The sequence below is a fragment of the Papaver somniferum genome, chromosome 2 (genome assembly GCF_003573695.1).
Source record: "Papaver somniferum cultivar HN1 chromosome 2, ASM357369v1, whole genome shotgun sequence".
Lineage (NCBI taxonomy): Eukaryota > Viridiplantae > Streptophyta > Magnoliopsida > Ranunculales > Papaveraceae > Papaver > Papaver somniferum.
The window spans coordinates 70,513,142-70,535,309 of record NC_039359.1 but is presented as its reverse complement, the minus strand read 5'-3'; the positions used below and the strand labels follow the sequence as shown (position 1 = coordinate 70,535,309).

The 22,168-nt window shown below is 35.8% G+C and overlaps 4 protein-coding genes, 1 long non-coding RNA gene and 1 other non-coding gene across 8 annotated transcripts; 2 read left to right on the top strand and 4 right to left on the bottom strand.

Annotated features, from left to right (window-relative positions):
* Positions 1–444: 444 nt before the first annotated feature.
* Positions 445–3,709, bottom strand: LOC113347980 (probable protein arginine N-methyltransferase 1.2). The gene is made up of 9 exons (XM_026591673.1): positions 3,353–3,709; positions 2,977–2,987; positions 2,492–2,647; positions 2,172–2,235; positions 1,921–2,063; positions 1,545–1,632; positions 1,312–1,427; positions 1,039–1,189; positions 445–940 (listed from the first exon to the last, which is right to left on the bottom strand). The coding sequence occupies exons 1-9, from the start codon at positions 3,588–3,590 to the stop codon at positions 735–737; spliced, it is 1,173 nt and encodes a 390-aa protein (XP_026447458.1). The 5' UTR covers positions 3,591–3,709; the 3' UTR covers positions 445–734.
* Positions 3,710–3,820: 111 nt separating this feature from the next.
* Positions 3,821–3,893, top strand: TRNAA-CGC. The gene has a single exon. It is a non-coding gene; the product is annotated as a tRNA-Ala (tRNA).
* An 897-nt stretch (positions 3,894–4,790) lies between these two features.
* LOC113347978 (xaa-Pro dipeptidase-like) lies at positions 4,791–9,662 on the bottom strand. Its single transcript, XM_026591668.1, has 15 exons — positions 9,209–9,662; positions 9,097–9,137; positions 8,944–9,004; positions 8,728–8,832; positions 8,461–8,610; positions 8,235–8,366; positions 7,906–8,027; positions 7,307–7,409; positions 6,987–7,028; positions 6,736–6,806; positions 6,317–6,370; positions 6,122–6,230; positions 5,968–6,036; positions 5,637–5,780; positions 4,791–5,294 (listed from the first exon to the last, which is right to left on the bottom strand). The coding sequence occupies exons 1-15, from the start codon at positions 9,365–9,367 to the stop codon at positions 5,061–5,063; spliced, it is 1,596 nt and encodes a 531-aa protein (XP_026447453.1). The 5' UTR covers positions 9,368–9,662; the 3' UTR covers positions 4,791–5,060.
* An 85-nt stretch (positions 9,663–9,747) lies between these two features.
* Positions 9,748–14,656, bottom strand: LOC113347979 (xaa-Pro dipeptidase-like). Of its 3 annotated transcripts, none has more exons than XM_026591670.1 (16): positions 14,391–14,653; positions 14,264–14,313; positions 14,110–14,170; positions 13,893–13,988; positions 13,657–13,806; positions 13,431–13,562; positions 12,783–12,910; positions 12,536–12,578; positions 12,210–12,293; positions 11,873–11,914; positions 11,615–11,685; positions 11,229–11,282; positions 11,033–11,138; positions 10,880–10,948; positions 10,596–10,726; positions 9,748–10,266 (listed from the first exon to the last, which is right to left on the bottom strand). In XM_026591670.1, the coding sequence occupies exons 1-16, from the start codon at positions 14,565–14,567 to the stop codon at positions 10,125–10,127; spliced, it is 1,536 nt and encodes a 511-aa protein (XP_026447455.1). In that variant the 5' UTR covers positions 14,568–14,653; the 3' UTR covers positions 9,748–10,124. The 3 variants fall into 3 exon arrangements, with proteins under 3 accessions (XP_026447455.1, XP_026447456.1, XP_026447457.1); XM_026591671.1 differs by having other exon boundaries at positions 10,596–10,739; positions 14,391–14,651; XM_026591672.1 differs by lacking the exon at positions 9,748–10,266 and having other exon boundaries at positions 10,596–10,729; positions 14,391–14,656.
* A 1,744-nt stretch (positions 14,657–16,400) lies between these two features.
* LOC113351348 lies at positions 16,401–17,477 on the top strand. The gene has a single exon (XM_026595351.1). It carries the CDS (start codon positions 16,401–16,403, stop codon positions 17,475–17,477), a length of 1,077 nt encoding a protein of 358 aa, XP_026451136.1.
* Positions 17,478–21,182: 3,705 nt separating this feature from the next.
* LOC113353495 lies at positions 21,183–21,844 on the bottom strand. Its single transcript, XR_003361330.1, has 2 exons — positions 21,588–21,844; positions 21,183–21,386 (listed from the first exon to the last, which is right to left on the bottom strand). It is a non-coding gene; the product is annotated as an uncharacterized LOC113353495 (long non-coding RNA).
* Between the last annotated feature and the right edge of the window lie 324 nt (positions 21,845–22,168).

Genomic DNA, 22,168 nt, shown 5'->3' with positions numbered 1-22,168 from the left:
TAAAATTTGTTTGATGGCAAACAAAAGTACAGTTGATTGTAAAGTGAAAAGATAGAAGAGTAGAGACGCCAACACGATAACTGGACCTAGAAGAAGGGTTCTGCTTCTTAGCTGGGTACCCAATGGTCTCCAAATACGTTGTTTCTGGTGCTACATTAAAGGTTCTCGTCGATGAGGCAACACGCCGAATTCAACTATGGTGAAGAAAAAGGAACTCAGAGTCTCGGACACAACTTCAAGACACAAGCTATTCTTGGATAAACAGTAGTCTTTTGGTTCAATATGATAAACAGTAGTCTCGGCGAGCAATATGATGTATGAACTAGGACAACTACAGTGTTACAAGCCTTGCACGGTTTTGAGGAATACCTCGAATTTACGGTTCAAAAGCAAACATTTCAGAACACCTTCTGCAATTCAATGCGCTTTTCCTGAAACTTCTTGTAGTTCCCTTAATCAGGTTCAGATATTGCATTTTGAATCAATGATCATTACCAAAGCCGGATACAATATTGATTTTCAAATTTTGAGTGCAGTGCAAGGAAAATAACTTAAACTTGCTAAAATTACAAGCATGGTACACTATGCATCACTCGGCTCAATCAATCTCATCTGCTAAAATGGATAAAGAAAAGCAAATACTTCTAAAGATTGTGGTTGAAAACAGTTCTAATGAGAAAATGTCTCCAGATTCTTGGAAAGGAGACGAGGAGAGATCAGTCTAGATCTTTTTCTCAACGCATCTTGTAATGCTGAGTTCCTGATATCTTGCTACGCTGACCATTCAATTCATATTTAAGAGTAATATCAACATCGCGAGGATTCTTCTTGTTTTGTGAAACTGTCATGCTCCCAGACAGTACTTCACCTTCACAAATGGTTAGCACATCTTCAAGGTACAATACCGTTTGCTTCCAATGCGTGGTGCGGGATCTAGGTCCTGGATAATTCAAATTTCGACACATTAGGTCATCTTAACGGAAGTTGTCTATGAACTGAAGTTACTATGCATAAATAGAAATATTGAACGAAAATAACCTGTAGAGAAGCCCATCAACTTATGACACTGCGTAAATGAGACATCAAAGTATGCAACTAGGGCATGAATATAATCACTACGTTCAGCCCTGAGCTTAAAGGGAGCTGTAAACGAGACATCTCCAGAAGCCATCTTCAAGATATCCATTGTCTGGAAAGAATAATCAATAATGCACATCAGTTGTGTTGCCATTTACATACCAACTTATCAAAGATATTCACATGCTGGAAACGAAAAAAAAAATAATAAAAACATGAAGTTTATTTTACTACCTTAAGCAGCTGACAGTTTGTGACGATTTGATTCTGATCAACCGTGTCTACAAGGGGTTCCATTATGGATTGTTTTTTGATACATTTCATGTCGAAGCCGTAAACATCATTCCAGACTGCAAAGCATAATAATAACAACAAACAGGAGGTAATACGTTAATAAACAACATAGTGCACCTCAAATAATGTATGTATGAACTATCATATGATGATGATATGAGGGGGTACTATACATTCAATTTTGTCTTCCTTATACTCATGATCCTCAATGGCTGTCACGTAGAGTGATGCCTTGTCGGGCAACACAATCCCATCATTTACCTGCACACAGTATCAGAGAAAGGAATCATCAAGTTCCATAAGAATTTCCAATCAGAAGTGAAAGCACTACCATCCCAAATAGTTTGGTTATCCAACAATAATTTACTTGTCGAAAGGATTTTTCTTTTGGTTACTATTTATGAGGGGTTTATCTCTAGTTTTTCACTCTATACACATACAAGGGTTCCAAGTATAGTCTTTCCTCACTGTGAACATTTTAATCAGCATACAGAACAACGTGTAATAAGCGTAATACAGGAAGTTATTGCAAGGAAAAGGATGACTTACCAACCACTTGTTACGTGCATATAGAACAGTGTCTAACATATTCTCAAACAACAGGAAATAACCCATCCACTCGGATATGATGATATCAACTTTGGGGACTGGAAGCTCAATCTCTTCCACCTTTCCCTTCAATACTGTAATAACTGAGAGAAAAGAAGAAAATCGTATAAATAGATTTCCGAAGAAGTATATGAGAAGAAGCACCAGGAGAACTATAAAGATGAAGAAAGAACTCCAGATATGCTAATTACCATTAGAAAAGCCATTTGTTTCAACAATCTGTTTCGCCATGTCAGCCATTTGGGAACACTCGATCTGCAATGATCAAATTATTCTTTCCATTATACTTTACTCATGAACAAAATGTAGTTACCTTAGAAATTGCAGTGACAGTTTAAAATGTGAAAAAAAAATTTTGGCAAATAAAGTGATTTACTTATAAGGGGGGCTTTCGCGTGGAAAAAAAAAGGCAACACTTATAAAACACATGCGAACATAATATACTGAGCTAATTACAGTTAAATTTTGAAATCGCAAAGTAGTAACCAGATGCAGTGACAGAATCACATACCGCATAAACATGCTTTGCTCCTGCTTTTGCACAAAAGAGGGACAAAATTCCAGTACCAGCACCAACATCAAGAACAATTTTATCCTTGAAGAGGAACGTGTTCTTGTAAATAACATTTTGATATGTCTTTGTCCTCACTGTGTCCTTCAACATTTCCTGCAACGTTCAAAATCTTAGCAAAAAGACTCTTGATCAAGGTAGGGGATAGCAATTTTCTTCAAAATACGAAGATTATACAGCGTAACTCTACCAACAAAACATTATAGCTTAAATTCAATAACCGCCGCAAAAATACATTCATGACTGAACCAAAAGTTTAAAATCAGTTACCCATGAGTCCTACATTCTACTATTAGATTAACGAAATCAAAAATTCTAATTGAGCAAGTTATCGACAGCATAATGATTGAATAGACAAATACTAATATAACTTGACATGAAACAAATGAATGAAGCTGTTATATCCATGTCGGCAAAACACTTACTTCATGAATACCTGCACACAACAATAAGAAAGAACCAATTAGTCCTTGCAAGCAATCACCTTTATACCCAAATTCATTAAACCCTGAAACCCCTAAACCCTGACTTACACATACAGACTAATCTCAGGCAAAGTACTCATTCACAGAACTAACAACAACCCAACACCTAAAACCACCCCAAAATCCACAAATTAACTTGATAACAGAATAAAAATCGAAACTTTATCACAACAAAAACTTAATACAAGAAAAATAACAATAACCCAGACAAGAATACATCACAAAAACCCATTAATTAACACTACACCACCAAAAATCAAACAAAACCCAACAATAAGCTGAAAAACACAGAGGGGGGTTTCAAAGAAATAGTTACCAAAGTGAGAATAAGAATCGAAGTAATAATCAGCACTAGTTTTATCATCATCACCACCAATAACAGCTGTACTATTATCAGCTTCAGACATAGATTGATCAATAGAAGGAGTAATCATCTCTTCTGGTAGCTCATTATCATCATCATCAATACATAACTTAGTTACTTGTGGATGATTATTATTCTCAATATTACTTGATGATGAAGAACCCCCATTGTTACTTCTTCTACGGCCCATATTTTAGGGTTTTAGAAAAAATTAGGGTTTTGGGTGTGCTTTTCTGAGCTCGCAGCTGCTCTCGTGGGTTTTTGGTTTGCGATTTTGTTGGGTTTGAAATAGCGAGTTTTTGATTTTATGTGATGGCTGCGAGTTGAAGAGAGAGAAGGTTGGAAGAGATTTTAAGTTTTTAGAAGGTCCCAATTTGACAAAGATGATATTATAAAAGGTTTGAGTTGAATGTCATCTTCGGGGGTGTAGCTCATATGGTAGAGCGCTCGCTTCGCATGCGAGAGGCACGGGGTTCGATTCCCCGCACTTCCAAATATTTTGCTTCTTTTTTTTTTTTTGGTTTTTTCTCTTATTGGGAACCAAAAATTAACTTGGATTAATTTTCATTTTTTGGGGAACTAAAGAGGAAGTTGAAATGGAGAAAATTGACAATGGGATTCGAAATTCGGTTTTGGAGATAATAAAGAAAAGAGAAGAGATGATGAAGAATGGAGAATTATCTGATGGCTATGGCGGGGACTATTTAGGTTTGCTAACTTGGACTTGTTTACTTCTAGCCATTCACACAGGATATGGTTGATGAGTGCAAGACAATGTATTTTGCTGGGCATGAAACCACTGCAAGTTTGCTAACTTGGACTTGTTTACTTCTAGCCATTCAGACAGATTGGCAAGACAAAGCAAGAAAAGAAGTGATTGAGTTAATGGGAGACAAGAATCAAATATTTGATGAAAAATGTATCGCAAAACTGAAAATCGTAGGTGTGCATCATTTTTTAGCTCTCAGTAGATACAAGTATAAGCAAATAGCAAGGTAGATAATCCTTTTTCTTTTCTTTTTTTTTTTGCAGGTGACAATGATCATAAACGAATCCCTGCGGCTTTGCTTTATCCGCCAGTTCTGGGATCTCCCAGAACAATTGCGCGACAAGAAAGACTCAGGGACTTGATTCTCCCAAAAGATGTAAACATTGGATTTTCTATCATAGCCCTTCACCATGACCCCAATGTTTGGGGAGAAGATGTTCATAAATTTAAACCTGACAGGTTCGGTGAAGAACTTGTGTAGGTTCCAACTTCGCTATGATCGAATGCAAGATTGCTCTGGCAATGATATTGCGAAACTACTACTTCAGTCTGTCGCCTGCCTATGCTCACTGCCCAATTGATCGCATGGCTATGCGCCCACAACATGGACTTCAAATCATATTGCATAAACTGGATTAGAATTTGTAATGTTTAATTAAAATTCAATAAATTGTTTCGACTTTAATTGTTACTCCTATTCTAATCATACTTACATTGTAAGCCTATAAATACGTACCCTACTATTCACTGCTGCGCGATCAAATCAAAGAAAAATGTATGACATACGCAATTAGAAGAGCAGCAGTGCAGGAGGTGGAGTGAGGATTCTTTACAGAAGACTCCTATTTACAGGTTTAGATATTTACTAGAATTTGCCTAAAAAAAGAAGTCTTAAACTCTCGCTAGAGAACAAATTCCCAGTATTATAGCTAGAAATAAGATCACTAAACAAATTTGAGTTGGCCGCAAAAACTGATTTAGGAAATCATTTTGTTGTTTTCTAAAGTCGCGCCAATATCCATCATTCTTTTCCAGAGGCCAAGGCGCACCTGCCATCACAGCTTCAATCTCCCATGTTTCTCGTGGGCATTTAGTGAGAATATCCGCTCCATTGGATGTAACATACTTCACAAAAGAGATAAAACAAACTTAGAAAAAATGTTCAAGAGCAACAACATAAAATAAAAGGTGACTGATTTTCTCTACATACGGTTGTTGTTATATTATTGTGACCATAATTAATTTCAAAGTGCTAAACCTTAGCCTCCTGACACTCACAGACGCATCCCATACATTAGGTTGGTTGACTAATCCATGGATCACATGGTAAAATTACAACTACCATTTTAAATAAAAACAGCAGATAAAGAGAGGGTCGAAAAACCGACTAGTGACAAATATAACGAGTGCGTGTTGAAAAAAAAACGTGTGAATATATGAAAAGAATAGAAAAAGAAAAAAAAGTACCACATCACTTTTGATTCGGACTCCACCAAAGGTTTTAAATCTTTCAATCTCTTTGTGGTTAAAGAACTTCGATGTGCTTGAACTCTCCAACAATGGAGCCAGTAGCGCATCACTGAAATAGCATCCTGGTTCTACTGTTATCACCTATGCAAGAAAAAAGTAATCCAACTCAAAAAACGGTTGCCGCAGTATCACATTTGGGCGTTCATATTAACATGCCCTTGGAGGGTTCATAAGCGGCACAAATAAAAAAGCCAGGCAATGCACACTCTAAAACTAAGATGGTTAATAAAGATAAGCAATAAATTTTAGATGTAGAACCATTACTAACCATTCCCTCTTTGAGTTCACTAGTTGAATGCAAAGACTTCAATGCGGGTCCCTTTGGCCTTAGTGTTACCTGTTAGACACGTAAATCTAAGATTCTACCGAGCAAAATGAGATGTATAGAAAATAATAACTTCATTAAAAAGCAGCAAAATGACCTTAGGGTAGCCACCACGATCATGTGTGCTATTGATGCCTAATAAATGCCCAAGACCATGCGTCATAAAAACAGCACCTAGTCTTTCAATCATCATTTCACCGACATCACTACAGTCAAAACCACAAACAAAATCATAATTAGCAATTGGTGCATAATTGCTTTAAAATAGTATGATTTACAGTACAAGAAGTACCCGACAAGGATGCCACCATCCTTTAGTGACTCGAGAATAGACTTCTCTGCTGATCTGCAAGTATGAAACATTAGTGAACTCAGAGATGCACAATAATATGGCTAAGAAAGCATAATATAGCTAATTACTGCTTAAACTACATAATGGGTCTCTTATACAGCCGTACTTCAAAAAAATTGGCATACTCTCAAATTTCGAGTTATGATTTTTTGAATATTGATCAGAAAAAAAGCATCATTATTCAACAGCTAGCAACAATGATGCAGGATGAAGCTTTTGACATTGATTGTCATTCTCATGACAGATGTGTTTAAACCTAAAGGAGAAAATTAAAATCTGTGTCTAGAAACTTCACAAATGGATGATCGAAAATGAAAAACCATAAATAGAGCCAAGAATGATCAAAATCAGGTGCTTACTTTTGCATATCTGCCAAGTTCACTCCAGGTTTCATTGTGGATATGACATCATTATGAGCCTTAAGAATAGCCTGCAAGACATAATAGTTTTATTTTCATATCTACTAAATAGGAAAGAAAGAGCGAGGAAAAAAAAAGGAAAAGAAGAAGCAAACCTAAGAAAATAAAACGAGACTTCATTGGCTTTCCTGTACAAAAATTTAATATGTTGAAGAGATCCATTCAAACTACTCAACAAAAGAAGCACTTACATTGCATATCAGCTTTTGATCACTGGTAAATTTTCCATTGACCTACAATTACAAACAAGCAGAGTTTCTGAGTAGAAATTTAAAAAGTCAAGCACAACGCAGTAATGGGAAATATATGAAGGTGGTGGAAAGCAAATACATGTTAGTACCGAGTATGGAACCTTTCTACTTAGTTTCAACTTCAAGATGGGATTAAGAAATTGGATTTGAAACATGAAACTTGTAATTGAATAACAATGAGGTGTAACGGGACATTGGAAGAAGAACTATTCAATAAATTACAAAATAACTGGAGTGTGAACTGAGCTCATGGATCTTACAGGGAAAGAACTTGTAATGTCAGAAACATAAAAATTGTATTCAGCTCCCGTATCTAACAATGCCATATCTCCATCTTCAAACCATATCTCCATCTTCAAAGGTCTGCAGAAATTGAATTGGATAGATTATCACCATTCACACCACATATAAACTCAGTTGTCCCATTTTAAGAAAACAAACAAGTAGTGGACAGTCGAAATGATATGTATGGCTTCTCAATATACTCTTATCCCTGCAGTCAGTGTGCCAACATGTCAACAGCTACCGAAGTAATGAAAAAGTCATGAGACAGTATAACACTCATTTCAGTACAACTCCCAGTGCTACTTAAGAATCTAAAAGCATGAGTGTGAATGTACCCAGATATTTAGTGCAGCTTCATGCTCATAATTGAGAACAGAACTGCACATGAAGGGATAACTTTGGGTTAATATCATTTATATATCAACAGACCAGAGAGATAATCTGCCCATCATAGCTCTACTAATTACAAGATGTACACCCACAATTCCATGAGCAGAGGTTCATGAGTTTTTGTATACAATACACATAGGCAGGACAGGAGATGACTACGTAAGCAAACCAATGAAAAGCCCACCTATTACTACCAGTAGCACATATGCATGTGATCGAGCAACCATCCGCATTTGTGTTGGCGTGATGAAGAAATATGTTTCTTAGGTCAATGTCGAACATGTCGGCTCTCATACTTCTCATTGCCTGCCAAATGGATCAGTTTATCAAAAAAATATCATTCATAACAAATTAAACGCAACATGTAAGGTTACTTGTTAATAATATTCTTGTTGTTTTAGTCTCCCGTTTTTGTTAGATTCGAATCTATATTTAAGAAAACAAAGACAACGACAGTTAACAGATTGGGAGTGTCATGTTATCAAATTACAAAACATTTTACCAGGAGATTACCTCTACATGAGCTTCTGAGCTTACATCGTTAGCATACCGAATAAGAAAAAGCTCCGCGTCTGATTTAATTGCACGGGATTCAGTTAAAATTGGATGTAGCACACTTAAATCAGTCTCAAAGTCTTCCATTCCCTGTCAAATGCATATACAAATCGTTATGTATTAATAATGATATGTCAACCTTTTCAATCTAGTACCGTAATTAAACAGAGCATGGATTAGAAACCTTAAACTCCGCAGGCTTAGAGAAGTTATTACTATCAGTGTTCTGCTCATGCAAGAGAAATAACACAGGCTTTTCAGATCCTCCATGATGATCGTGCAAAACTTCTGCAATCTCATCGGTGTAGCATACCATGTTAACCATAAACGCTTCCTGCACACACAAAACAGAACTTCAACACCAGAACACTTCTTTTCTGTTTGGCTACACAACACCAGAACACATTGAACATGATACTTCGACAATAATAATTGGTAAAAACAATGTCACCTTGAGATAGTTCAAGTATTCTAGTAATTTTGCTTCCCCCAAAACAAGTATATATCCGGCAAGTGATCTGGTAACAAACAGAATCGACTTTCCGGTGGCGATATCCTTAGAAGCAAAAACCCAATAATTCAACATAAGATTTGCTTACCCACGCAAAATGTGACAACTCAACAAATAATCAAATTACACTGTAAGGTTATAAATTAGCAAACTTACAATGGCTCCATATAAACCAGTCTCCTTCACTCCAAACAAGTAGGCGAAATAACTCTCTTGTCTGTCCATCAATTAGCAAAAAAAAAAAAAAAAAATTATACAGTGAATTTGAAACAAACCCTAATTTATTAAAATTTGGGAAAAATTACAGACCTAAAGTCGTTGTTCTGCCAAGGATTTGGTTCTTGACTTCCCTAATAAAGAAAATCACAAACTAATGATCATTCAATTCCACATAAAATATATGAGACGGAGATAATAATACCTGTAACAAGACAAATCCTTCGAGGGGTCGATTAGTGGAAATCAAGTGTTGGTGAAGACATCCAATTAATTTTGATCGATTTTGGGCATAAATTTCCTTAAAGGCTTCTTCTCTTTGTTTTCTTTTGACGATCCAATTATCTTCTCTTTGTTTCGCCATGGCTAATACCTAGCTACTGGATAGTGTTGACTAAATTGTGTGTTTTCTATCATGAACACCCCTTGGAATGGAAAAATGAACAGTCAAAATGCACCACGGCCCTATAGTAGAGCAAGCAGCAGCAGCGACTGCATTTGCATTTTGTAGGAATCGAGGGAAAATGAGAAGAGCAGCAGCAGCTCAGAAGGAGCCAGAGGATTCATAAGAGCCCTCAAAGATTGTTTAAACTGAGGCCGTCTGTCATGATCTCTTTTATCAAGATGCATAGGAGCTGAAAGAGAGGTTGGAGGCTAACAAGAATGCGGAGGAAGATCCTGACAGATATTTATGCTGTCAATAGAAGTTTCCGTTAGTGTTGTCGCAAGTCTACAAAAGAACTTCCGACAGATGACAATATTTATGCCAATTCAATTTTCTTTCTAATCTGCAAATCATACAAGACACAAATCCAAGATTATGGGTACAACTCCTAGTTTCAGAAATTATCATATTACGAGTCACTAATTTGAATATGTAAATTAAGCTAACACGATTCCAGATAAAAACAACAAAAGCAGGATTTCAACACAAAATCTGACGATGACGGTAAAACATCCTATTTTGTCGTAGAGGAACCACTACAAGTCACGCTGTAATGGACATGACCATAACCTTATGACGAGGCTTTCTCTGGCTTATTTAGTAGTGGCAGCGTTCTTTTCAGCGGCCAAGGTGCACCTGCCGTAACAGCTTACTCCTAGCAATTCCAACGATAACCTTATGACGAGGCTTTCTCTGGCTTATTTGGTAGTGGCAGCATTCTTTTCCAGCGGCCAAGGTGCACCTGCCATAACAGCTTCAATTTCCCATGTCTGTCGTGGACAATTGGTGAGATTGTCCGCACCATTTGATGTAATATACTTGACAAAAAGAAAAAAGAAATTATTAGAGATATGTTCAATAGCATCAAAATAAAAAGAAAAATGAAATCTCTATAGCCAGTTGTTGTTTTAATATTTAGCAACCATTATCAATTTTGAAGTGTTAAAGCTTAGCCTTCTAATACCCATGGACGCATACGTTAAGGTTGGCTGACTAATTCATGGATCACATGATAACTCAATTTTCACAAGAACAGCAGATGGGGAACGCTGATAGTGGAAGTGCCAAAAAAAAATATGAATAGTAACTAACTCAAATTTAACAAAAACATATGGAGTTATTAAGAAAGGATCAGAAAAAGCAATACCAGGTCACTTTCGATCCGGACTCCACCGAAGCTTTTAAATCTTGCAATCTCTTTGTGGTTGAAGAACTTCGATGTGCTTGAATTTTCCATGGCAGGAGCCAGTAGCGCATCAATGAAATAGCATCCTGGTTCTACTGTTATCACATGTACAAGAAAAAAGTAATTCAACTCAAAACAGTTGCAACATCATACGACACACATAAAATAGCCAAGGAGGTAGTATATATAACCAAGATGGTTAATAAAGATGAGCAACAAATTTTAGATGTAGAACCATTACTAACCATTCCCTCTCGGAGATCTCTAGCTGTACGCAAAGATTTCAATCCTGGTTCCTTTGGCCTCTCTATTTCCTGTTAATTACATAAAATCTAAGATTGTACCAAAAAAGCGAGCAACAATGAAACAATGACTTCATCAAAAAACAATAAAATCACCTTAGGGTAACCACCAGGATCATGTGTGTCGATGCCTAACAAATGCCCAAGACCATGAGGCATAAAAACAGCACCTATTCTTTCAGTCATCATTTCATGAACGTCACTACAACACAAACCCATAAAAATTTTGCAATTAGCATTCGCTTTTGCAATATTGGCATTAAAATAGTATGAATAGGAGTAGAAAATGTACCCAATAAGGATGCCACCATCCTTTAGTGACTCGAGGATAATTTTCTCTGCTAATCTGCAAGTAAGAGATTAAGTGAGCTCAGAGATGCACAATATATGGCCAAGAAAGCATTATAAAGCTCATTATTGCTTATACTATAAGATGGGTCTCTCATACAATCATACTTCAAAAATGTTTGCATAATCTTCGAGTTACGACTTTCTGAATATTGATCAGAAAATAAATATTATCTTCAATAACTAACTGTAATGAGGCAAAAAAAAATGCTTTTGGCAATGATTGTCATTTTTATAACAACTGTTTTTTTAAACCTGGTGGATATATATTTTGATCTGTGTCTAGAAACTTCATAACTGCAGCCAAGAACGATCAAGTCAGATGCTTACTTGTGCATGTCCACCCAGTTTACTCCAGGTTTCATTTCGGATATGACACCATCATAAGCCTTGAGAACAGCCTACAAGACATAATAATTTTATTTTTCATATTTACGAAATTGGAAAGAAAGAAAGAAAGAAAGAAAGAACAACCCCAAGAAAATATAAAAGACATGAGAATAAAAGGGGAATTTATTGGTTCCTCAATACAAAAATTTAAAATTTCGAAGAGATCCTTTTAAACTACTCTAGAGAAGAAGCGCTTACATTGTAAATCAGCTTTTGATCGCTGGTGAATTTTCCATTGACCTACAATTACAGACAAGTAGATTTTCTGCATTAGAAAATTAAAACTTCAAGCGCAGTAATGGGGAAGGACATGAAGGTGGTGAAAAGCATATACATGTTATGCAATCTTTCTACTTAGTATCAACTTCAAGACAGGATAAATAAATTGGATATGAAATATGGAACTAGTTTTTGTATAACAATATAGTGTAATGAGACATTGGGAAGAAGAATCTCGCTATTCAACAAAATATACAGAATAGTTGGAATGATGATGTGAACAAATGGATATCAGGTTGAGCTTATGTATACTTACAGGGAAAGAACATGTGATGTCAGAACCATAAAAATTGTATTCAGCTCCCATATCTAGCAGTGCCATATCTCCGTCTTCAAATGTCTGCAGATATTGAATTTGACATACTATCTCCATTAACTTCAAATATAAACTCAAGTGTTACACTTTAAGAAAACAAACAAGTAGTAGACAATCGAAACGATTCAATGTGCAATTATGGTTTCTCTTCTTCTCAATATACTCTATTCTCCATGGTCTACATCAACAGCATGTCAATACAACACTCGTTCCAACAAAAAGCATCAGTGCTACTAAAGAATTTAAAAGCATGTGTTTGAACATACCCGGTCATTTGGAGCAGCCGCATGCCCATAATGGAGAACAGAACTGCAGATGAATAAAAAAAATCATTTAATATCAATTATAAAACCGACCAGAGAGGTAATCTGCCCATCATAGCTATACTAATTACAAAAAACCCACAATAATATATTCGCACTGTACACTGGAATGGAACTCTACTTCTTCCATGCGCAAAAAGTCATGAGAGTTTGTATACAAAATAAGTAAAGGAACCATTGAAAAGCTTACCTATTACCACCAGTAGCACATATGCATGTATACGAGCAATGTCTACAACCCCCGTACATGTAGGTGTGATGAAGAAACATGCTCTCTAATTGGTACTCTTTCATGCCGGCTCTCGTCCTTCTCATTACCTGCTCCAAGTGGATCATTTTGGTAAGAAATTTTCATTCATAAAGTATTAAACCCAACACAAAGGATAACAATGCTACTTTATAATAAGACACTATAAGTCGATATCATAGCTACAAGGGAAGCTTTACATGCATGTAATTGAATTTTAAAGCAGTTGAGCTAACATGGTTCGAAGAATATCTGATACATATTACTGAGCAATATAGATTCATGTGTACTGGAAGCGACCTCGGTTTACCAAGAAAGCTTAATATGCAAAAACACGCACACAAACACACAGAAAAGTCGAGATAAAAAGTTAACCAACATAGTGAAAGTAAAGCAATTCGAGTCTTGACCCTATAAAACATCTGGTGTAACTGAATTTGCATTTTAACTATCAAAGAAGGATATTCCTGATATCTTGGTCTCTCCCTTTTGTTAAGTTTGAATCTATATTTAACAACCCAAAGATAGGGACAGTTAACAAATTAGGAGATTCATTTTATCAAATTACAAAACACTTTTACAAGACGTTACCTCCACATGAGCTTCTGAGCTTATATCATTAGCATACTGAATAAGAGAAAGCTCCGCATCCGATTTAATTGTGCGGCATTCAGTTAAAATTGGATGCAGCACACTTAAATCAGTCTCAAACTTTTCCATTTCCTGTCATATACATATATAAATTGTTAAGTTTCAAGAAATGATATGTCAACCTTTTCAATCAGTGAGGTGATGAAATAGAGCAAGGTTTAGAAACCTTAAACTCCGCAGGCTTAGAAAAGTTATTACTATCAGTGTTCTGCCCATGCAAGAGAAATAATACAGGCTTTCCAGGTCCTCCATGATGAGCGTGTAAGACATCTACAATCTCATCAGTATAGCATACCATGTTAACCATATACATTTCCTGCAAAAACAATACAAGACTTCAACACAAGAACACATTGAACATGATACTTCATAACCAACAAAAATCGGTATAACCAATGTCACCTTAAAGTGGGATGGTGATTTTATTTCCCCCAACCAAACAGCATATTCGGCAGGTAATCTTGGAGCAAACAGAATCGACTTTCCAGTCGAGATATCCTAAAGTGCAAAACCCCAATAATTGAACATTAGATTTCGATAACCGAACATGCTTAAACTACCCAAAGAAAATGCAATATATCGAAATTGCACTGTATGTCTGGTGAATTAGCAAACTTACAATAGCTCCATAAAAACCAGGCTCCTTGACCCCAAACAAGTAGGCGAAGTAACTCTCTTGTCTATACATCAACCATACAAAAAACAAACATATATAAGTTTCAGTTAAACTCAAAAGAAATCCTAATTTATAAAAATTAGGGGAAATTACAGACCTGAAGAGCTCGGTGTGATCAGTACAGTAACGATTTTGTTCTTCACCTCCCTAATTAAACAATTAAAGAAACACAAATTAATGAATTTATGCATAAAATAGAATGGAAAATGGATTAATCAAAATACCTGTAGCAATACGAATCCTTCGAGAGGTCGATTAGAGGAAGATAGATGTTGGCGAAGAGATCCAATTAATTTTGATCGATTTAGGGCATGAAGTTCCTTTGGAACTGGAGGAGGAGGATGTAAAGAAGATGAAGAAGAAACCATGTTAATAATGGCTTCTCTACTTTGTTTCGCCATGACTCATACAACTGGAGCTGCAGATATAGTAGTAGTTTCAGTTTTCAAATAGGGTTTAAGTCCCAGTTTTCTTAAAATTTCAGAAAGTCACCTGAGGTGATGACATGGACCAGAAAATTTCTGGAACTAACTTTGGGTTTGACCGGGATTAGGGTTTGACCATGTCAGTGTCACATTTTATTTTCCAAATCCAAAATCACCTGCAGATTTCAGACCAATTGGTCTATGCAACACACCTTATAAAGTTATAGCAAAATTGATGGTAAATAGATTCAAGAAATCTTTAAAGAAAATAATATCTCCTTTACAATCAGCCTTTCTTTCTTCAAGACAAATTTCAGATAATATAATAGTAGCACATGCGATAGTTCACTCTATGAAGAAAAGCAAGAAAAAAACAGGGAATATTGGTCTTAAGATTGACATGCCGAAAGCTTTCGACAGGGTCAACTGGAAATTCCTAATAAACACAATGAGAGCTTTCGGCTTCTCAGAAGACTGGTGTGAACTCATTCACCAGTGTATCTCTTCACCCTCTATTGTTGTGCTTCTTAATGGCAATCCCTGTCAGGATTTCAAACCATCTAGAGGAATTAGGGAGGGAGACCCTTTGTCTCCTTACCTATTCATTCTATGCATGGAAGTCTTTTCTCGCCTCCTTTGCCATCTACAATCCTCAAAAATTGTTCAGGGAATCAAACTAACCCCTAAAGCCACACATATTTCTCACTTATTCCTCGCAGTTGATCTGCTTCTGTTTACCAAAGATGATCTAGTAAGCTGCAAAAATCTTCTTGATGCTATTAACCTGTTCAGCACAGCATCTGGACAGGTAATAAACTTCTCTAAGTCTGGATTGTTTTTTAGTAAGACAGTCCATAATAAACATCAAGGGATCATCTGTAGGTTGATGAAACTTAAAAAAATAAACATTAGAGACACTCACCTAGGGGTTCCTTTATTCATAGATATATCAAAACTAAAAACTTTTGATGGCATCATAGAAAAAATGGAACAAAGGATCAAAAGCTGGCTAGGAAAAAATTTGTCTCAACCTAGTAAAATTGTATTGAATAAATCCATCTTATCCAGTATGCCAATCTTTTCAATGAGCTGCTTTGTTCTACCTAAAAAAATAACAAAGAGAATCAATGACATCCAGCGAGATTTTTGGTGGGGACAAAACACAAACTCAAAAGGTGTCTACATCAAATCCTTTGATTTCTTATGTAAACCTATAGAACAAGGAGGGTTAGGATTCAAAGAAGCAAACAAGATGAACCAAGCCATGATAAGTAGAATAATATGGAGGTTACTCATCAGACTAGATGATCTGTGGGCTCAAATCCTTAAAGGAAAATATTTCAAGAAAAATGGGGCACTAATGTCTAAAAAGAAATCAAACTCTTCGTGGATATGGAACTACATTTTTCAAGGAATTGAACACATAAAAAAGTATAGTATCTGGAAAGTAGGGGATGGAAACTCAATCAACATTTGGGAAGACAGGTGGTTACCTTCAAGAGAAGATATTCTACCAAAATATGTTCTCAAAACCAACTCCAATATAACACTTGTATCAGAGTTAATTAACTCTGAAACAAAAAAGTGGAACACAAACCTTCTTAACTCTATGTTTGAAAAACCCCTAGTGTATGAAATCACAAACATCAGACTATTTATTTCACATAATGGATATCTGAAAAGAGACAAAATTAGGTGGACTCTTACTAGGAATGGGGACTTTACGGTGAAATCTTTATATGCAAAATTACAAGACCAATCTTCTGTTACTTCTGCACAAATAAAAATTTCTGGAGGGGACTATGGGCAATGGATACATCCAAAAGAATTAAGTTATTCATATGGAAATGTCTTCAAGATGCTTTGCCTACAAGACTGAAGTTGGGTATTAAAGAAAATTGTGTTTTCTGCCAACAGAAGGAAGAATCAACTTTTCATCTTTTCTTTGACTGTGATTATGCAAAAGCTATATGGAACCTACAACTAGTTCCATTGCAGGGAGTTTTTTCTGACCAAAATTCTAATAACATCTCCTTCTTAGATATCTATAATGTTTGGCTGACAGGTGAAGTAAATTCAATCTCAATGGCCCTAGCAGCAACCAAGTGCTGGTTTATCTGGAAAGAAAGGTGCCTTAGGGTGTTTGAAAATAAAAAAAGAACACCTGATCAGTCAGCTTTAGTAATATCAAAACACTATGAATACTGGCATCCAGTGACACAAAACATAACAAGTACTCATGACAAGACAACAACCGATACTAAAGATATTTGGAAATTCCCAATTACTAGATCTTTGAAAATTAATTGTGATGCTTCCTGGTTATCTTCTAAAACTGATGCAGGTACTGGATTTATCTTACGCAATTGGACAGGTACATTCAAAGGAGCAGGAATGGCAAAGTGCAGAACTTCATCAGCTGAAGAAGCAGAAGCTCTAGCTTTACTGCACAAAACAGAATGGGCCATTACAGAAGAATTTCAAAATCTGGTCATTGAGGGAGATAACAAAGCAACAATTAACTATCTATTAGGACAAGACACAACAATCAGTTGGCAAAGTAAAGTTATCTTAGAAGAAGTTAAAAAGAAAGCAACTCAATTGGTTTCCTTTGGAAGTTTTCAGCTGGTTAACAAAAAAGGAAACAAGGCAGAAGATATTTTGGCTAAGAAAGGAAGAAAAGAAGCTATTACTACTTTAAGTTTTTATGAAGCACCGCTGTTTTTAATTCCAACAACATCTTATGACACTGTCAAAGCTTTAGAACTCTGTAATATCAGTTTAACTCCTGTATCTTTTTCAGTGGATGCATATCATACAGATTCACCCATCGGAAGAACTACTCTCAATGAGTCTGTTCCAAATGAGACTGAATCTGCAGATTAGCTTTCCCTGCAGTAATCTACTTTATCTTCAAAAAAAATATGCAAATGCTAGATTAATTTTGGGAACAAAAATGATTAATACACCGAGATACCAGCACCGAGCTAGGTACCGTGTGAGAGGGGGTGGGGCCCATTCATGCTCCACCTCTATCCCAGTGCTGAGAGGGTGATATTGAGGTCGTCTGATCCCCTCTCGGTGCACATCACGGTGCTGGATCTCGGTAGGTCTATCACGACTGTTTTGGGAAATGCTATTCACCTCCCTATTCTCCACCTCCTACTCTGCTCCCTCCAATCTACACCACACATCTAGAATTTGAATCACATTCAGGTAAAAATGGGTTCACCATTTTCCAGATGTGGGGTTTAGATTGGAGAGAGCAGAGTAGGGAGGTGGAGAATACGGAGGTGAATAGCACCACCGATTAATTTTTTTGGATTGGTAAATTTTTGGTGCTACGGATTTTTGAAATTGTGGTCATTGGAATATGACCAATCGGCTCTCTCTCTCTCTCATATCTCCAATTTTTTTTATTTCCTTTCTGATAGTGGAGTAAATTTTTTAGGCTAAGCTTGGGGGCTTATCAGGATCATGAGATAGGGGAAGGTAGATGGGATCAAGTTTAATAAAGATGAATTATTATGATGTTTCAGTAATATTAGGAATCAGATTTTTGGTTTTTTTCTCGATTGGATTCTTTATCTCTGATTTCCTTTCTGTTGGAGTGTTGGTATTGTCCCTTCTCTTCCTTTATTTCTCCTCTTTGAATATGTTGAATCGGATATCTTTTTCTCTTCCTTTTGATTCTCTGTAGCTCCTCTATTAGGTCTGGATTATTCGTCTCTTCTCAATCCCGTTTTATTCTAACTTGATTCATGTTTCTACTGATGTTATTCTCTTTATCTGTTTGTGATTCTCTTGTGGCTAGATCTATCTTTATGTATAATGGGGTTTAATCTTATACTCCCTTTTTAATTTATGTCTTTATCTTTGGTATTTCCCTGATATTTCTCTCTGATCTGTTGCTCTTTACTAAAGAATTGCTAGGAAAATCCCTCGTCTTCCTCCGGACGTGTCTTTTAATTTTAACATTGATTTTCAATTGTCTTTAGATTAGACCATCAAGTTCTTTTCTTCCTTTCTACGGATCTGATAATAAGTCTTATTCATTATTCTTTTTCTTCTGATTTTCTTTCTCTGGTTCTCCTTTTAATCTATCTTCTACTGTCTCCGTTCTTGGATATTTTTGTTTCTGAGAAAGAAAAAGAAAAAAAAAATCTCTTGGATTGTTTTGAAATTTAAAAAGTAATTTTCAAATCAAATTTTTAATTTGCCCGAGTGTCTATGGGATCTTTAAAATCTGTTTCTTTTTCTATCTCCCATGTATTCTCTGATTAAGGATGGCTTTCTTCTCTTCTCTAATGGTTTCTTTTAAAATTTTGGTGAGGGCAGGGATGGGGTTTGTTTTTCTTGGCTAGTCTTCAGTTGGGTCTGTCTTCATTTGAAGATGTGATTTAAAAAGCTTTGTTATAACTTTAAGGAGCGGTTCCAATTTTTGTTGTATTGATTTTTAGTGATTGTTTCCGTTGATCTTTTTCCTCATTTCTGTCTCCCTTTTTGGTTGTTCTCAGCGTTTTTTCATTTATTAAATCGTCTATTTTCATTTAACTCTATGTTGGTAAGTTCTTCACTTAGATTTTGTCTGTGAATTTTCTTTGTGGCTTAGGATAATATTAAAAAAAAAGTCCCCTTGATCCTGATCCTAGCTCCGCTGATCCTAAAATAAACCCCCAAGTGAATCCTACTTCAATTTTCTTCTTTTCTTTTATCCTTTTAGCTCTTTCTGTTAGCTCTACTTTTGCAAGTCTCTCGCAGTTTTTGGAAATCAATTTATCTTAAAGGAGTTCATTCGGAATTTTTCTTCTGTCATACAGGGGCTTACAGTTGGTTTGGTTTAGCCATGCAGGGGCTTTTTTCTCTCACTCTTCTACTTTGATTTATATTCTTTTCTCTAGTTAATCTCTTGTCCTCTGTTATATTATTGAGATGCATACTATCCAGGTTCATTAGTTGTATCCGTAAAATTCGTTCACTAATATAGATTTTTACTGAATATTAGGATCTTTGTATTGCTTTGAGAAGTCACTCGTACAAGTTTAAATTGTTTTATTGTTAGGCCTTTGCTTTAAGTGTCTAGTTTTTTTATTTCCCTTCTACTTTATCTGTAGCTTTTTCGCCGGAATAGTTGATACCGGACAACTATTCTTCTTAAAATTGCTTTCATCTTATACAGAGTTAGTCTTTTAGTTTCAGTCAATTTTTCAATTCGTGTTAGTTACAATATGTGTTACTTCTGTTTATTCCCTTTCCCTATTTATATGTATTGTTTCTGCGTAATGGTAGTGTGTAATTTAACCTATTTTTGTGTTTATTCTTGGATTAGGAAACTGAAAACTCCTGTGAAACAACATGATGCTGAAATCAATACTAGCTATGTTCTATATATATGGTTGTATTGTTTCGAAGATGCAACCTTCCGCTTTTAAATCTTCGATTGCGGCAAAGACTAAATCGTCATCCTCAATCACTAAGAAGAGATCTCTTTCTTGTATAGGACGTCGTGACACTTTTATCAGACTTGCTCATGGTAGAAGGGCTCAGGAATCCACCTTTATAGTTTTATCGCAAGTTAAGACTCTGAATCTTCACGACTTGTTTGTGAATCAATACATGTTGTCAGTATTAGGAGACTAGTCATTGGGTATCGATGGAGAACGAATTAATAAAGAATTATAAATGTATGTGTTATCTTTGCAGTTTTAGTTTCAGGATCTTCTTTAGGACCTATCGCGTTGTGCTCTTTTCGTTCGTTAAGGTTTTATGCCAACGGGTTTGTCTTTTATTCTTACGAGTTTTCCTTCACAAGGTTTTTAATGAGGCAACAAATGCGTGTCCAACACCTCAGGGTGGTTTTATCTTTTTCTTATTTCTGTTTGGTATTCATTTTTCATGTAATATCTTTTAACTCACTGTTGTAACCTTGGATTTTTAAGTCTTAATGAAATACCTAATTCACAAAAAAAAAGAAAAAAAAGACTTTACCATGTACTATAGGGACAACGGCAAATGCAAATGCTAGATTAACATGGGAATTTTTTCAAAGAGGGATGTTGGTCCATTTTATATTTTTCATCGGGAATGGCTAGCTATGCTTACCAAATTTCTTAGTGGAGATCCAATGGTAGATGGTCAATTCCTTATTACTGGGATACGCTCCAGATAAAGTGGGATCAGTTGCTTTTCTCATTTGGGATTATCTTCAAATAATACCTCGATAAGTTTAGCATTTTTGGTTTTTCCTATTACCCAAATGATCGCTGGATTGAAAACCACAACATATAATTATTTACACCCCTTGTATGTGGATTTCGTAATCATCTTTGAAAATAAAATTCTACTGTAATTAAGGTTGTACATGAGCCGGTACGTCCCGTTTTTCTGTTGGAATCATTCCATGTACCTGGAATTGACCGGTATCTTATTTTGAGGGTCGGTACCTGGACTTGGACCTGTACCGGTAAGACTGTACGGTTCCACTCCAGTACCAGGTTTTTACCCTATCTCTTTTCTTATATCTTCATTGATAGTAAAAATTAAATCTACGGTTCAAATCATAAAGTTTCCAGACAAATTGAACAAACCAAATTACAATGAACAAATTTCAAAATTCATTCTCAACTGATTTGCATAAATCATTATAATCACACTAATTTTCATACTGAACAAAAATTATAAACATTATCCCTGCCGTTAATCAAACCATCATAACAATTAATCACGACTGGTATTGAAACAAAAATAAACTCTCACTTCAATTACTCTTCAACTGTTCCTCCATCTGATTCCTCCCTGTTAATCATGTGAAACCTAATATCATTAGCACAAGATCTATGAATATGAAATTAATGAAATCAATTTCAATTAGAAATTGGAGATTCATAAATTAAAATTGAAATTAATATAATTAGCTCAAAACCCTAACTGAGATAGATGAAATTAACTTTTGAGAGTGAAATCAACAAGGAAGGAGATAAACAACTGCAGTACTACCGTAATTTGGTGGATGTATAGATTTCTCGATTACCCACGATGTGATTGGTTTTTTTGTGTAGAATCTGATTAATAATCAAGTTTAAGAAGAAATCAATGAAGAAGAGATTGTACGGCGTTCATAGGTTTGTTGATTATTTTGGTGGATGTAGCTCAAGTTGCACATGATGAATTGAGTTGGAATCAAATGAGGTTTCGATGAAGTTTCCTAGCTGAAATTCAGTTGAAAAAACATATTGAAAAAGATTGAACATCTGCAGTTCTTCATAGAAAAAGAAGAAGAAAAATGATAGGGGTTATATACTCGATAGATCAGATGGCTTCAAACCTAGGAACGACGGCTACGATTAGTTTTTAACCACAAAATCAACGGCTCATATTAACTGGTTCTTATGGTTCGGTACAAGTCGGTCCGCTCCCCCCCCCCCCAAAAAAAAAAATCGCTCCATGTACCTGGTCCTATCCAGGTTCTCATATTCTGTCCCGGTCCCTGTACCGCCTACACCGGTTCCGGTATTGGATCTTTTTTAACATCAGGACAAATTTTGATGTTGTCGGTACAATAAAATACAATTCATTAT